The sequence below is a fragment of the Poeciliopsis prolifica genome, unplaced genomic scaffold (genome assembly GCF_027474105.1).
Source record: "Poeciliopsis prolifica strain line A6 unplaced genomic scaffold, Auburn_PproV2 SCAFFOLD091, whole genome shotgun sequence".
Taxonomy (NCBI): Eukaryota; Metazoa; Chordata; class Actinopteri; order Cyprinodontiformes; family Poeciliidae; genus Poeciliopsis; species Poeciliopsis prolifica.
This window is the reverse complement of record NW_026562466.1, coordinates 1,051,933-1,068,840: the sequence shown is the minus strand read 5'-3', so window position 1 is coordinate 1,068,840 and position 16,908 is coordinate 1,051,933. Positions and strand designations below refer to the sequence as shown.

Genomic DNA, 16,908 nt, shown 5'->3' with positions numbered 1-16,908 from the left:
AGCGCAGGAAGAGTTCAGCCACAGGGGAAGAAGTTCAGTCTTCAGCTGCTGATTGTCCCCAGAAAGAATGACTCATTTACAGTCTGTGAAGCCATCTTGTTCTTTTTAATACATGAAATCAGACTGATTGTAGAAAATCCCACACACATTAGACAGTAAAGTCTTCAGTAGCTGCATTAGACTCATTAATCATTAAGAATATCGCAATGTAAAAGATGTTAGGTGGAAAAACATGTTTTTTTTTTTTGGAAACTGAATGTTTTAGCTTAACTAGTAACAGGAAAAAACAGGTGGCAAAACTATTTAAATCTGTGAATTGTACAAAAATCCACTGCCTTTTGGCGTGATGGGTTTGGTTTTCTCAAACACAGAGCTGTGCATTAGGACTAAACTTCTGCATACTGTTTTTGTTCAAAAGTATTAGGTAATTATTTCTGTTTAGGTGCTGAAAAAAGTACATCTCTGGATTTTTTTTGCAACACTAAAATGTTTCAAATCATCAAAAAAAAAAATCAGTAAATACAAAATAGTAATGACAAGAGGTAGTTTTTAATTAATTTATGATTTTATGACTAAAGTTAAGACATTTGAAAACTGCTTTTTGTGTTTATTTACATCATTTTTTATTCATATTTTTGTTCGAATGATCTTAAAACATTTATAGCTGCAGTAAAACTAAAAACATTTTTAAAAATAGATTTTTTATTTATTTGTATAGGGATACAGATAATCACCAGAGCCCGTTGTGAATGCTAAGACACGTTAGCATTGATACCAATGACGGCAAGTAAGTTAGTTATTCACCATTAACACATGTAGCAACACATTCACAGGGTTGATTGACAGCACTAAGACCCTCCTCCTGGTTCTGACTAGTTGTTGTTGTTTTTTTACCAGAGCTGTGCATTTCCTCAGATTTCAATAGCAGGCCAGGGAGGAAGACCTCTTCTCAGATTATCTTTTTCATATTATAATGTCACAACATGGTAATAGCTTTAACAAATATGTTAAAAACCTCTTTTTACATATAAAAGTTACATACAGCAGCTTTAAGTGTGACAAAAACCAAAAGAAAGAACAATTTGTACTACATATAAACTATAACTGTTTATTTACACATCAAATAAGGTATTTATCATTATGAAAGTATAGATTCTCCAAGTTGAACAGTTGTCCAAGTGTAATTGTTACAAAACTCTTCTTAAGGTCTTCCAGGGAGATAGTGCCTGTGTAGTCCCTGTGCGGCTGTGGTCGGTCTACCTTAAATAATTCCGCTCTGATGTTACAGTGACACACATTACGCCGCTGCTCTGCTCCGTCAAATCACAACTGGGGCGCCGCCGCCGCAGACAGGGATCCTCTCTGTGAAGCCCTCCGAGGGAACACCTTCAACTGCTCCAAGTTCGGACTTTTTTCGGATGATACCGGTGTGGAAACGCTCGAACAACCCGAGTATAACAAGTTGTGACGGTTTGCTACCTCTTGCCATGTCGCCGTAGCGAGAAAAGTCCGGAAAAGTCTCCGCGGTCCGAAGCAAACAAGTCGAGCTTAACGGGGTGTTCTAGCCGTCGAGTTTTCTCCTCCATTTTCGCTGTTATTATCGGTTTCATTTTGATATTTTTCGGGGAATGTGCCTTTTCCAAACCGGTCTGGGCGTGTTTAGGTGTTTTTAAAGTCGGGAAAGCTCTACTTTTCAGTAGTTTGGACTCGTCGCTGCCTCACCATGTTGCCGACGGCGCAGTACGCCATGAAGAAACGGAAGAAGCCGGTGCAGAAAACGTAAGTTGGCTGGAGAATAACTTCACTACATTGTTTTTTTTAACAACTGCAATATATGTTTGAATAACAGTCATTCAAACATATATTCCCAGTTTTGTGCTTTTTTGGGCTGCTAAGGAAGAGAATCTGATTGTTTTAATAACAGCGTTACGCTAAAATCTGTTTATTTGTTTTCGGGTTTCAAAACAAGAAGGTTCCGCTGTGCAAACACATCCAGACCAGTCCGTGCACTGCAGCAGCCTGTTGTTACACAGTTATACAGCTGTAATAAAGCTGCTGCACGCTGTGTGTTGGGAAATATCCCAGCCATCATTTCGATCCATTTATCCCCGCATGGCTGGTTCCGCATTTTAGGGGAAACCTTCTTGGTTTTCTAGTTATGAAAGCAAAACATGTTTGTGTTTTTCTCTGGATTTCCCCTCTGAGGACTCTCTGAAGGGTCCTTGAGCGTAATGCGAGATGAACCTTGAATATTTCAGGTGAGTTTTGTCCGAATAAGTAACAGGATCTCTTTGTTAACGACCACATTCACACACATCTCCTTGTACATCGGGTTAATGTGAACTGTGTTGATTTCAGTAAACCCGTGATAAAACCAGTTGGTGGTGGTCCTCTGTTCAGTTCGAACCTCTGGATTTGGATTTGCATCCCATGCTGCTTCAATAAGCCAATATGGCCGCCGGTTCTCCTTATTTAAACAGATTTGACTTGTTTTTCTGCCAAACACACCACGGCCTGTTTGGTTGGAGCAGAAATGTCCTGTTGCTGCAAAACAAGCCCACATCACTACCCCTCCACCACCATGCTTCCCAGTTGGTTTGAGGTGGTTGTGCTGATATGCTGCTTATTATGGCCATTCTGGTGCACTGGTCAAAGTGGATACACTGATTATTCAGTCCTTTAGTTTCTGTACTTTTCTTTAAAGTGACATAGGACGTTCTAGGTTTGCACCAGAAGGAATCAATTTGTTGTAGCATGTCAGAGATTTTTAAAAAATCTCTAAAACAGTTTTTCTGTTTGATCATTCGTTCAGAGAGGATTTAATTTTGTGTTTTTCAGGCCAGCTAATGAGGATCTTTTATTTCTGATCTGTCTTTTTGGTTTGAATGATTTGCTTTTGGTCTAAAATGATGCTGTGTCAGCATATTAAAGTTAGAAAAACAAACCTTAGTGTTCTGTTACAGTGTTCATTACAGTGCACCATCAGTGAAAACTTTAGACCTCATAACTGCCCTTTTGTTATAGTTCAAATGCCAAATTTACACAGCTTTGGATTAAAATGTATCTTAGCGCTACTGCAGAAGCTAACATCTACAGTCTTCCTTACCTCTTACAGCCAATCATCACCAAGGAAATGAATGATGCTCCTGGATTATATAGTATGTTAGTGGCATTGAGTCTGAGAATATTTCAGAAAAAAATCAGCATATTTTGTAAAAACTGAACCTCGAAGAGACATAGTTTCACTGTAGTCAAAAGTGGATCTGAAAATAACAAAACTAAGTGAACAAAATAATATTTTTAACCAAACAATGAATTAAATCAACCAAACCTAAAGATGATTTGCCTCCTGAAGGATTAAAATAAACACCCAGACTGTTGTATTGTGTTTTAATAACAGGGTAATTGTGTATTTTTATTGCTAAGTATTCATAACTTAAAAGTTGTTTTTTTTTATTAGTTAACAAAAAGCTGCAAAGCAACAGATAGTCGAATGTAACGCTGATTCTAATGGGTCTGTATGGACCAAAATGAGGGATCGATGTGCAGAAATAAAACCACATCAGCCTCTCAGAGAGTAATAAAAGTCATTTTTAGCCGTCCTCCAGCCGCTCCAGGCTTCTTTAACCCTTTTCTGTTTCCTCCTCTCTCATCTAAATGGTTTATAGTTCAACTTCTCAACAAAAGCAGAGCAAACGCGAGCCGCTCCGAACAGTCTGAGCGCAGATCCGTGGCAGAACCCCATCCAGAACCGCGGTTTCAGTGTGTGTGTGGCGCTACCTGCATTAATCATAATCAGGACGTGCAGCTAGAGCGCTCTCACGCAATGTTTCCACGAGGGAGGAGGGAGAGCGGGAGGATGGCGTAATCTGAGACTCGCTCACTATTTTTCTCCTCCTCCTCTGACTGCCACAACATACTTTTTTTCCTGTCTTTCCTTATGTCTTTGTGTGTTTTGTTGAAGGAGGGGGGGGTGTTTTTTTCTTCCCTCCCTCGACTCAAATTAACATAGTTTTGTGTCACGCAAACGTTACATAAGTCTGCCATGTTCGGGGTTTTAGGAAAAGTGGCTCCCAGGGAGTTTATCTTTCTTTATTTGTAGGGAAATGGAGCTGGTTGGGCGAGTTCTGCGCTCACTCGCTCTAACACGAGCAGAAAAGTTTCCATTTGTGGTGATTTCTGTGTGAGTAAATACACCAGCATCATGAAGCAGAAAGGGGAAGCCTGAACAGACACCTGGACGCAGGTGGAGGCTCCAGATGTGTGAAAGTTCATCCCTAACATGTTGGAGGCTGAGGTCACGGCTCTGCAGGCTGCTCAGCTTCCTCCCACACAGTCATCACAGCAGCTGAATACTTTGGAGATTGCTCACTCACTTCCTCTCTGACAGCGGACTTTTCTGTCCTTTACAGAGATAAGACGCTTGATTTGTCATTTAGATCCACTCCAATCGATCTGGAGGACAAAGAAGCTGCTGAAGTATTTCTGCCATGATTTTAAACACAATAAAGTTGCAATAACCACATTTATTGGTTGTGGTTACGTGTGTGAGTGTGTGTGAGTGTGTGTGTGTGTGTGTGTGTGTGTGTGTGTGTGTGTGTGTGTGTGTGTGTGTGTGTGAGTGTGTGTGTGAGTGTGTGTGTGTGTGTGTGTGTGTGTGTGTGTGAGTGTGTGTAGGCTTCACACAGATTTTACCCTTTTTTTTAGCCCATATTTGAGGTCGGACACTGGTGTTGGAGGAGAACGTGAGGCTGAGGTTGAAACAGGAAGAGGTCAAAGTTTGATAATATGAGTTAGCAGAGGTTCATTGAGTCAGACTAATTATGAAGGGGGTATAATCTGACTGATATGGGTAATACCTGGACGGTTTATACAAAGCAACAAAAGCAGGACATTGAATGAAACTGAGCTGAAAGGTTTCTTGAAGTTGCTCCAGCTACAGATGGGTTTCCATCCAGGTGTTTTCTCTGCAACACTTTAACGAGTGTGTTCTTTTAATATAAAGGTGAGATCAGTGATTCTGCTCTAGACGAGATTTTATTGGCTTGGAAAGATTCCAAAAGAGACGCTGGGACTTTCTGAATGCTGAAAGCAGGTAAAACGGAGGTGTGTGTGTGTGTGTGTGTGTGTTTCTGTTTGAGGGGATCCATTGGGTTTAGAGCTCAGTACCTGTGCAGGTGTTTACAGGTTAGCTTAGCACCTGATCCAGAATGGCTCTGATTGTTTTGCAGATGTGTCACGTGACGTCTGCCAGTTTTTATTGTCTGTGAACAAATGCGGCTTACCCAGATCAACCACAGAGCTCAGCCACATTGAAATCAGGCTCTTTGGTAATACTTATCTGCAGTTTTCATTCCGCAAACACAGAACTTTGCAATACAATACAATTAGTCATAAAAACAAGGTTCAGGTCAGAGGAGGAAGCAGGTTGTTTGCTTTTATTGCAGCATTTCTTTCAGATGATAAGGTCTGAAAACGTCTTGGTTTACATTTCTAATAAACGACCTGAGCTGACCCGCTTCTGGCCTCCGATTGGAGCGGGTTCTTGTGCAGCTTGGCGGTCAGACGCCGGTGTTTGGTTTGGGTTTGTGGCGAGGTCACGCTGCAGTGAGTGTAAAATGTTAAGTGAAGGGACAGCTGCAGCAGACGCAGCGTCTCCCTCTGTCTCTCATGACTGACATGTGATGAAAATCAGGCCCTCAGCTTTCTGACCAAACACAAGCTGAAAGGACTCTTTGTGCTTAAGAGCTGATGCTATAAAGAGGAAAGCGATGTGTGGAGGATTTGAACAGAGATTTTAAAGACGGTTTGACCTTTTCTGAGTTCACTTTGCTTTTAAAGCAGCAGCCAGTAAAACAGAAACTATTTGGATGCTTTTAGGCTGAAAAACCAATAAATTCCTCACAATATCTCCCTGTTTTTCTGTAAAAAGGTGCATTATATCATCACACAGCCAATATGTGTGATTGTTGCTGATATTTGTGATACTCTGAGTGTTGGCTTGCAGGTATTTTATTAGCTCAGGTGTGGTGTTTTCTGTTATGAGCTCAAATGATCCTCCTGTAGTTTCTGGATCATAACTGCAGCAGAGAACACCGTGTTTAGTTTCTATTGTTCTGGAAAGGTGTTGCTGCCCCGTCATGGACAAAGTGCCTTTGTGAACGCGCAGGAGAGAGTTTCTTAAAGTCTAAAACACACATACACACACTCTTCAGCGCACACGCCCCTTCCAGGACAGATCTGCTCGATAAGACGAGAAGCAACAACACTGGCTGCTCATTGTTCTTACAGGGAACGCCGTCAGGAATGCAGCGATAGTCATCTCTCCTTGATTCCAGATATGTCGAGCACCACAGTTTTATTTGGAACAGATGTCTTATTAACAAGACAGGAAAGGACACTTTTTACACTTTTATTTTACACAAATACACATTTTAATGCTGCACATTAAACAGAGTGTGTGACACATTGTGATTTATTTATCCTGGAGGAGAAATGCTGAGTTAAAGACTTAACCTGTGTGATAGATGACAGCTAGTGACAAAAACACTTGAGTTCTGCTCAGGTTCTGACCGGCATTGTGACTCCACATCCCCATTTCCTCAGAGCAGGTTTAAGAAAGCGACAGCTGAACGTCTGACTTTATCTCGGTCATAAATATTTTGTGCTTGTAAATCAGACGATGTCGCTGTGAAGACAGTTTTATAACCTTGTAAATTAAATGGTGGAGGATTTTATCTTTCTATAGATAAGAATTTGTGTGTAATCAAGATTTGTATTTGTGAAAATTTGTTCTTGTGGTTTTTTTTAGATGTAAAGTGAAAAATTACATTTAGACATTGGATATAAAGGTTCTGCTCTGTGAAGAAAGCAACCTGTTTTCAGTTTGTAGCATCAGCCTGGTTCAGTTTGTGGTTTTTCATCATTCATATATTATACAGCTTGTTTTATTTTATAAAGTTTTACCTCCCAAAGCGCTGTCGTTCTTAAAAAAAGCATTTCAAATTCTGTTCTGCTTTAGAAAACAACTGAAGGCCAGACTGACTGATTTAATGTTGTCAGGATTTGTGGGTTTTCTTGCCCTGAAATCTTAATATGACTTTAATGTTCACACACATTGGTCACTGTGTTAGTTTCACTCTGGGCTCCTGGTTTTTCCTGGCATTGTGAAAAATATTGGCTTGAGACGCACCAATATTTGGGCCAATTCCTATACCCAACTCACTGCCCTGCCCTGATTCTCAGATTGCCGATATTTGTTGCATCTTTTATTTTATTTTGGAATCAGATGATCATGGATGATAAAATACACTCTCACTGGGAGCCATCTTGAAACTGGTTGATGAGCTCAACCGGTGGAAGCAGAGAATTCCCATCTTTTGTCAGCCAGTGAATGCACCGTCAGTAGGTGGCCAGTTTGTTCTAGTAAGAGCAGGTCTCCGGATCAAACGGTGAAGTCAGAAGAAGAAACTCATGTGAAAACATGATTTATAAACGTTGGCAGCCGGTTGAGAAACTCTGAGTAACAGTAAGACTCACAGATCTCCTGTCTGAGATTTAAGACCTTTCAAAACGTCTCCTTGGTGATAGTTTTATCTGTTTTTGTTTGAGATTGAAACAATGGTTTATTTTATTACAGCAGCGCTCTCTCTGTCATCTCTTAATGTGAATATTTAATTCATTCAGTTGCACTGTAGCATTTACAATGTTCCACAAAACAGTTTACTGTCAAAAGAAAGAGATAAATATATTTATTCATTTATTTTAAGGTTCAGTTTTAGAGAGAAGCTTGTTTTAACACAGTGACAATTGCTACTCTGAAATTACTTGAATATTTCTGGCATTTTTCCCTCAATTTTTAAGATGTAAATTTTGTTTATTTTTGTCTTTTTAATTATTATTTTCCTTCTCTTTTTAATTTCTCTTTTTGACTCATCAGTCTGTTTGAGTTCCCAGGAGAAACCTGACAGATTTCCTTCCACAGGTGGAGCGTTGCAGCTTTAACTCTCCACTTGTTTTATTCATTGTTATTGTGCAGAGCAGCTGGAAGCTGTGTAACTTAAAACCAGCATGTCAGAGTTTTACTAAAAGTGAAAAGTTGACTTTAATCAAGGTTTGTTTATCATCTCTGATTGCTTAGTCAAATATTTGGCTCTTCTTATTCCTTATTTAGCTTTTCTCTTCTATTTGAGGAGTTTTGTGGTTTTTTTGTCAACTAAAACAGCTGAATCTGTTTTGACTAAAATCTGAAGCATGAGAGCTAACAGGTTAATGGGTTTTGAGCTTCAATAAGCTGCAGCAGAACTTGTTGCTCTGCTGCAGCCTCAGCTGACCTCTGACCCATCAGAGCATTCTCCTCTGAAGCTGATTTATCTCTGTGTGAGCCCCACCTGTGAGGTCAAGGGTCGGATACAACGCAGCCAAAACCCGAGGGAAATCTGTTTTATAGTTTTTTGGTGTTTAAGGAAAAGCATGTGTGTTGTGGTTGCCAGGGAGATTTAAAGAGGCAGTTCATGATGAGTCGATACGCTCTGCTTCTGGATCTGCTCTCCGTCAGGAGGCGGTAAACAAGTCCTGGAAAACAGCTGACCTCATTCCCGCTCACCTGGTTCCCCTGGTAACCGGGGCTGAAGCAGGCGCCCTGCAGAGCGTCGAGGCGTTTTGTGACTTTAAACTGAAAGGGCAGCAGGAGGGCCGAGCCTATTGCTTCATGGTAATATTGTGATAATGATTTGATTTATTTATTATTATTATAAACACTCCTACTTACTCCTTTTTATTTATTGATGCTTTATTGAACAAAATCAGAGAAAATAGTAAAACTATTAAATCTGACATGAATTAATCATGAGAATGAATCAAAGTTCTCACCATGAATTGAAAAATATCACAATAAATGAAGAGCGATGCCCCCAGTTCTCTGAGATGTTTGCATGTTGTCCCTCCTGCGGCGAAGCGCCGATTAGAAGCAGCTGTGGATCTCTGACGCACGCAGACGTCCGCTTCAGTTGCACCTTCAGCGCTCGTTCTGGTCTTCACGACCTTTCTCAGTCAAAGCCGACCTCCGGCTCCCAGCGGAGAGCCGCGCTGCTCCGATGTGGGAACCGAGCGGACTCTCACTGCTCTTTGTCTCTTTGTCCGCAGGCCTAAGCCGCCTCCGCCCGACGGCATCAAGTCCAACCCGTCCAAACGCCACCGGGACCGCCTCAACGGAGAGCTGGACAAGCTCACCAGCCTGCTGCCGTTCCCGGAGGAGGTGCGGGCGCGGCTCGACAAGCTGTCGGTGCTGCGGCTCAGCGTCGGCTACCTCAAGGTCAAGAGCTTCTTTAACGGTGAGTGTTGGGTCAGCAGAACGCAGCCTGAGATACAGTGCATGGTATAGTCAAAGCCCTGATCTAAATAACACTGAGAATCCGTGTCATGACTTTCAACATAGGAGCTTGTTTTTAGTAAATCATTCCTTAATGTTGATGAAAAAGTTCTTCTTATAAGTGAAATAACTTTTTCATCAACATTAAGGAATTACTGTCTTAAAACAAACTCATATTTCTTGCTAAAAAGAAGCTTTTAAGTTCAATTGTACTGAAGCATTTTTCCCAGAAACTAGACAGAAATACTTGTTTAGATTTTGTGTTTTTGCCATGTAGAAGAAACTGAGCCCAGATCTTTTCCAAGAAAGCTGGAGCTGCTTTCTTGGAAAAGAGGTGAAGCAGAGGAAGGGTTTGTTTTGTTAGCGAAGCAGAGGAAGAACGATACTTTCTGACTCCTTTTGAAAAGACAAATGCGTCCTCCGGGGCTCAGCTGATTATTTATTTGAAAGTAAAACCTCCTCTATTTCTGTCATCATCGCGTGTCGTCCAAAGATCATCGAGGGTTTGGCTGCTGAGCTTCCAGGAAACTTCCTGACTTTGTTCTGCTGCTCACATCACATCCAGGCGAAGCCGGAGCGCAGCGCAGCTGAGTCTGACCCCTCTGGCTCACCGTACATTTAAATCTGGCCTCCTCAGCAGGGCAGGTGTGATATGAGGCAGAGGAGGCGGCCAGCCGTCCACCAGCCGGTTGTAGATATGTGTGCTTCAGAGAAGCAGATGGTGATTGGAGGAGGTGAAGCATGACCACATCACAGAAAAATGAAACTGCTTCTGCATCAACAGGAGTTTTTGTTCTTCTCTCTGAAGACTAACGCCCCTTCCTCTCCAAAATAGAACCTTTTGGCTCTTGGTTCTCTTCTCTCGCTACCCGTTGCGCACAGCCAGCTTTGTTGCCTCGGGATCATCAATTATTGGCAGCGCGGGGCGTCTGGTTACCGTCAGGCCGACGCCGCGGTTCATGCAGGCGCTGCAGCACTGGGGGCCGCTGCAGTCACGGCTCTCTGTCTGGATGTGAGTGGAGCTAGCTGGATGTGTGGAGGTGTAATGACAATAATTTTCTGCCATAAGTTATCATTCTGCAGGTTCATTCCCTCCCCTGTAATTTTGATGCCATGTTCACATGGGAGCTTTTAAGACCCACAAAGAGTCAAATAAAAGTAGAGATTAAAGGCAGGAAACAATTGAAGGTGGACCAGATGAAAGGACAAGGTCAGATTTAACTGAAAACAATAAAACATCAGACTTTAAACAGCTGAAAGTCACTTCATAAAATTAAGTTTATAAAGCTCTGATAGAGTTCAGGATTTCTTTCAGACTCTCCTGCTTTGACTGGATGTGACTCCTCCACAGATTTAATATTATGTTTCATTATCCTTTAAGAGATGTTTTTCTAATTTTTTTATCAGAAACAAACATCATAATTCAATAAAAAGGAACTAAACCTTCCAGGGTTATCGATAACTTTGAGGTTAACTTTACCCACAGCGAACTAGTTACTTTCTGAAATTTAGCAAAATATATGTTTTGTTTCAAAAGTCTGACAAAAGCTATTCTGGATGTTGATTTCACATCAGATATATAAACTACTTTAGTAACCTGTGAGGTCCAGAATATAATCTGTAAGTTCTGGAAAAGTTTCAGAAAGTATCATGAGCGTTGAAGACGTTCCCATGTCTTCCTGGCCCCCCTCCCCCTCCTGTTTCTTGATGCCTGTCAGGACCCCACTTAGTGATGAGGGACCAGGACAGTAACTAAGCAGGAAGTGCTTTGATCCTCCGGCCTCCGCAGGGTAAACTCAACCTTGGCGTCGGGGGAACGCTGCATATTTTCCACACTCTGTTTCAGCACTTTGAGCCGCATGTCGACGGCGCAGCCTTCGCATGCGTCTCATTGGTGAGGCTGTCCGAAGGCGAAACTTTGGTTGTGTGACGCCTCATGGGAAGGCCAGTGTTGCTGCAGAAAGAGGAGCTCTCTGTCTGTCCTTCGTGTCCTCCATGTCTCCGACTTGTCCCCGAGAGTGGGGCGGAGCTGCAGGTTGGGGACTGGGGGCTGCTGGGAAACACCAGAGGGTTTGATCTCACATCCAAAGCTCACAACGCAGCCATTGTTCCAGTTTCTGAGGCAGACCTCCTTCATGTTCAGACAGAGCTCTGTTTTATCCTCACTGTCTCCGTCTGTCTTCTCTCTTTGTGTCGTCTTTCTGGTGACCGCAAAGACTCATTTGAGCCACTTCACGACTAGAAACAGCCTGGTAGATGACCTACACACCATGAGACCTGCTGCAGGACACACTGTTCATGTGTTATCTAAACACACACGCCACGCCCTGGGATGGATTACTAAACAAGGACAACAACAGGGGCCCCAAAGGGTACAACTGTAACTGACCCTTGTACTCAAACAGTACACAAAGAGTGACAACACAGCAGCAAATACCGAGAAACGTTGAGAATCACTAAAGGATGTTCCCCGTTAGATGAACAATCAGAAATGAATCAAAAATGTTTGAAAAGTTTACAGAAAAGAAAGAAAAACAGATTGAAACGCACCATAAGGACATAAAATGTCTTTAAAAACAAGGAGGCAAACAACCAGAAAGGGACGAACATATTCCAACACACTCACCAAACCTGTTCCAGAAATGTGCCTAAACTGCTAAAGGATGGAAACATTTCACAACACCTGCAGCACAACCAGAGACAAGTCAGATACGACCCACATACCAACAGAACAGAGGAGAAAGAGGAAACGGAAAGAGATGAAGTTAGAAAGACATCGAAGACAAATGGTCCAAAACAGGCCAGACAGACAGAGAATAGCAATAATGTAAAATACGGTTAATTAAAACTGGAAACAACTAAAGAAAATACTAACAATAAAATCAAACAAGGCGACAATCATAACTAATCAAGGAAACTTAGTTTAGAAATCTTCAGGAAGGAACGGAAAAAGATTCCTAAACGTCTCACATGATGCATAAAGCAAACAAAAAGAGACAAGCATGTTCCACAAAACAGGAGGATTTTCAAATGAATGTGAAATATAAAAAAATGCCAAGAGGCTTAAAGAGAAAGAAGTCATCAAAAATGTTCCACTATTAGCACTGTTTCTGTTGTCATTGATGACATCATGTTAAATCCAGCAAGTCAGAAAACAAATAAATCCTCGTCAACGTTGGGAGACTGCTTTGCTTTTTTCCTAAATTATAATGTTATTACAGCGATTAAAAACAATTAATGTTCCAGACGTAAATCTTTCCAGTTTTGATTAAAAAGACAAAACCTGGTCGTTGAATTCTCCAAACTGTTTTGGCGTTAATGGAAGAAACTTTGGACTCCGCTGAGTGACTGAGAGAGGAGGATGTGGGACGGCAAAAAAACTAAAAACAAAACCCCGAGTGGAAAACAGACCGACCAGAATACCAGAAATATGGAAAATATAAACCAGAAGAAGTAAAAACACGTCCTGAGCAGGACGGTCGCTAAACTGATCAGGCGGAGAAGCAGAACAACACGGATCGACTAGTCCTGCAGATTCTGGATTTAGAAAACACCTTCAACATGAGCGGGATAACAGGAATCAGGTCGCATCGGGTCGCATCGGGTCGAATCGGGTCGAATCGGCTCTGAAGTGTTGGTTGCGGCGCTGAGGATGTTTCTGGCTGCCTCGAGTTGTAATTTGTGGTCTTTTAATAGCTCAGCTGAACTTCCCTCCTTCCCTGCGCATTAGGAAAGCCACACTCTCAGTTCTGTGTACACACATTTTTTCTCTTTGTTGTGCGTTGATTTTTCTCCGTCTGAACGTACACACACCCTTCCTCGTTCTCGCTCACGAGGTTTCCAGATGGAGGTTTTCTCTTTGTTGTCATGATTTGCTTCTCACTGATAAAAACATTCAACTTTCTGAAACTGCTTCAGAAATCGGCCCACTTGTGTTGATCGTTTAAAGACAAACACAAAGGAGTGGTGTGTGTGTGTGTGTGTGTGTGTGTGTGTGTGTGTGTGTGTGTGTGTGTGTGTGTGTGTGTGTGTGTGTGTGTGTGTGTGTGTGTGAACACAGTGTCCCCGTTGTGCTTCCACTTCTGCTTTCCCTGCTCTTTGACTGACAGGCTATCATGAGGTGTCAACAGACGCAAACAGCCCGGTTTGGAGCAGGCGTTACATAAACACCAACCATTTTCAGCGCAGCAGCTGCTTCGGCTCTCTGCCTGCTTTACCCCCGTTCAGTCGGGACCCGTCTACGTCCTGGAGAGAAATGAGCCACGTTGAAGTGATTCTGGTCTCAGGATTTATGCCGGTTATAGAAGTCCAGGAATATTAGGGAGTTTTTCCAGATCAGAGGTCAGCTGAGTGGCTTCCCTGCTGCTAAACTGCTGAGTTACTGGACGGCTGCCACGGCCGTCACATGCCTGCTTCTTTCTCATACAGGAATTAAAGCAGCCGCACGCTGTGATGGGGATACAGTCTGGTGGATTTTTACAGCTCACAAGGGTTGGCAGGAAGAATCGAGGCGGGTCTGTTCACAATTAAAACAGGAAGTAGGTCGGGGCGTAAATGGCAACGCAGTATATTAGCCAGAAAACAAATGAACTCATCTCCAACAGACTGAAGTGCAAATACGTGAAGTAACTGTCAGTGAACATGTCTGAGTTGATTCAGGAATCGTTCAGAGGTTCGTTTCTTCATGTCGATGTTTGATTATCTCCATTGTGATCTGCGTTTCTACAGCAAACCAAACATCCTTCCTTCCAGGTTCCTGCACTTTGAAACCAAAACGAATTTCCAAATGCTGCCAGCAGGTGTTAGTTGGTGATACTAGCCAACCGGACAGCGGTTATAAACAGACACTACCTGTATTTATAGATTTAGCCGTTGCAGCATCTTTGAGCCAGAATATCAAAAGCTAAATAAACTACTCTCTGGATCTGATGGGCATGATTAAAAACAGCCAACAGTCCAACTTTTCACTCATTTCTGCATTGATTATTGAGTATGAGACCAGTTGCTGTTCCTTCCTTTCCCGTAATATATATATATATTTAATTTTTTTATTATTTTTTTCCCACAATGTTAGATGAATCATTTAGTTTGTTGCCAAATCACAATTTTCAGATTTGAGGTCTGATTTGATCTGCTTCCTTGTTTTCAAGCTGACCCTTTAAAAAATGCTGTCAAATTGAAATAAATGAGGAATGACTCCAGACCTTTACAGGCTCTCGCCAAATATCAACAAAAGCTATTCTTAAAGATTTCTATTCTCTCTATCAGTTTGTTTCTCAGTTTCTTTGTCGTTGGTTAGTTTGCTGCTGAAGCAACTTCATCCAGTGTGGCCTATTGTTCAGGGCAGAGGAAGAGGAAGAGGATTAAGAAAAGAAAAAGACAGAACTGGTTTTTGCTGGAGTCTGTACACCAATATTTGTATTGGCAGAGGAGACAAAGTCCAATAAGAAGACCTTTAAACGACTGCAGCAAACCGGTTCTGTCAACAGAATAAAACAGGGGAGGTAGGAGAGGAGGAGGCGCTTTATTCCTGTGGTAATGCGAGCGATGGAGGTGTGTGTGCGGAGAAGTGGGCGATAGCATCGGACCTGCAGACCCTCGGCTCAGAGGAGAGCAGCCAAAACACGGCAGCCGGGCGTCGTGTAGAAACCTGCAGAGGCATGTGAGGAAGAGCAGCAGAAGCACGCAGGCATGCAGCCGCAGCCAGCACTGATTTCAAATCTGCTTATTGGCTCTTTAGTCTCCAGATCACTTTATACAACAGTTTATTATTTTCCATTGAGAATCAACCGGAGGAGCTCATTGAATGAATCAGTCGAAACTTTTAGCATGAAGTGAGATAAGGGTTTGTTTTTAGCTCCAGATCGACACCCTGTTAAAGAAAACACAACTGTACTTGTTTATAAAGGGATTGTCAGAGTCATAGGAAGTTGACTGTTGAGATAAGCATCGTCCTGATTAACCTTTACACTGGCAAGCACCTCTTCTGCTTAGAGTTCAAATGTTTTACTCAACTTCTGGTTTTAGTCGTGTCTTTTAAAGGCCCGATCAACTTTCTGTCTCAAGCAACACCTTAAAGTCATCTTCCTGAGGAAGTGTAGCTATTTGACTCCTAGCAGCAGGCGGTCACTGTTGGCCATGTTGGTTTGATCTGCGTCATTTCTCTCATTTATCAGAATGAATTGACCTCAATCAGTTGGATTGTAGTCGTCACATCCAGTTAACAAATGATTTCCTAAATAAGCCCTTGAGATTGCATCAAATCTTTTGCAGCAATCCCTGTGATGAACACAACATGTTGACTCCATCGACCTGCTCACTTCACGGCAATCTCTCCTGAACGACCATGATGCAACAGTGCATGAAGCTGCAGCAATCCCTCTGTCTGACTGAGCATGGTGTGAAACTGGACAGTTGATTCCACTTGTTGCAGGAATCTCTCCTGAGCATTGCATGTTGCAGCAGTGGATGGTTGATTGCATGGAGTCCTGATCCTTGCAGCAATCTCTCGTCTACCCTTGAATTACACATGAGTTTGTGAAAGTACATTGATGCACAACATGGACAAGTATTGCTGTGTTTCCAGAGTCAGACAAACATTAAAAACATGTCAAATGTTGCAGGAATTTCTAAAAAGACAGAATAGATCTGGAGTTTTTCATGACTGTCAACACAGATGACAGTCATGAAAAACCCTTTTCTCATTTAAAGGCGTTGATGCTTCATTTATCAGAAGCCTTTACTATTTGCTATTTTCTCTTAAAAAACAAAAAAAATCAAATGTTTGCGTCGAAGTAGAATTGGGTTTTTGTCTGACAGTATCTGAAAGTGATCCCCTGACTGGGCGGTAAAAGCCCACAGCTCTGTCTCAGAATGTCTCAAGCGCTAACTCTGACTGGAATGAGCACGGTGATTCTTTCTACTTCCTAAGAAATTTCACAACCTGCTCATCATGTCATCGCTCCAGCAGTTCCTGGAGCTGCGCAGGAAGTGACATGACGTGGCCAAAAAGCTGAACATTCAGCTCCGAACGCCTCGCACATTTTTACTTCTGTTCAGGTGAACGTTTCCCTGAACAAACGGTTTAATTCAGAGCAAACACAGATCGAGAGTCACTCTGACTCCACTCCTCGTTTTACGAGCTGCATTCGTGTCTCTCTGCCAGACAACCAACAGCTCTGTCTCCACTCTGTCTCTGCGTCCAACAACCGACAGCTGAGCTTTAAGTAGCTAATTACCATGAGACACAGTGGCAAGGCTGCAGCCAGCCATATCTGCCTCTTGATCTCCAACAATGCAAATAAATGATTTGCATTTTCATTTTGCTGCACTGTTCTCACCCATTTCATGGAGAAATGTTCTGAATCCCCTGGAGGCTCCAAGCTGACACTCAGGGTCAGATTTGTTGGATTCAGTTCGGAGGTGTCTGTTTGAAACCAACAGTTTTTTGGTTGTCACTGAAAGTCAAAACCGCAAAGCAACTTTCACCCAGAGCTTGGTTAAGCGGAAGCCCTGAGAGCGGCAGCAGACACAGATTT

General features: G+C 42.3%; 1 protein-coding gene across 1 annotated transcript in view; it reads left to right on the top strand.

Annotated features, from left to right (window-relative positions):
- The first annotated feature begins 1,314 nt into the window (after positions 1-1,314).
- LOC129353491 (aryl hydrocarbon receptor-like) overlaps positions 1,315-16,908 on the top strand; it is a 38,110-nt gene continuing 22,516 nt past the window's right edge. Inside the window, exons 1-2 of the mRNA XM_055022840.1 lie at positions 1,315-1,779; positions 9,145-9,332. Coding sequence (XP_054878815.1) covers positions 1,724-1,779; positions 9,145-9,332 — 244 coding nt within the window. The 5' untranslated portion in view covers positions 1,315-1,723. The remainder of the gene's footprint in view (positions 1,780-9,144; positions 9,333-16,908) is intronic.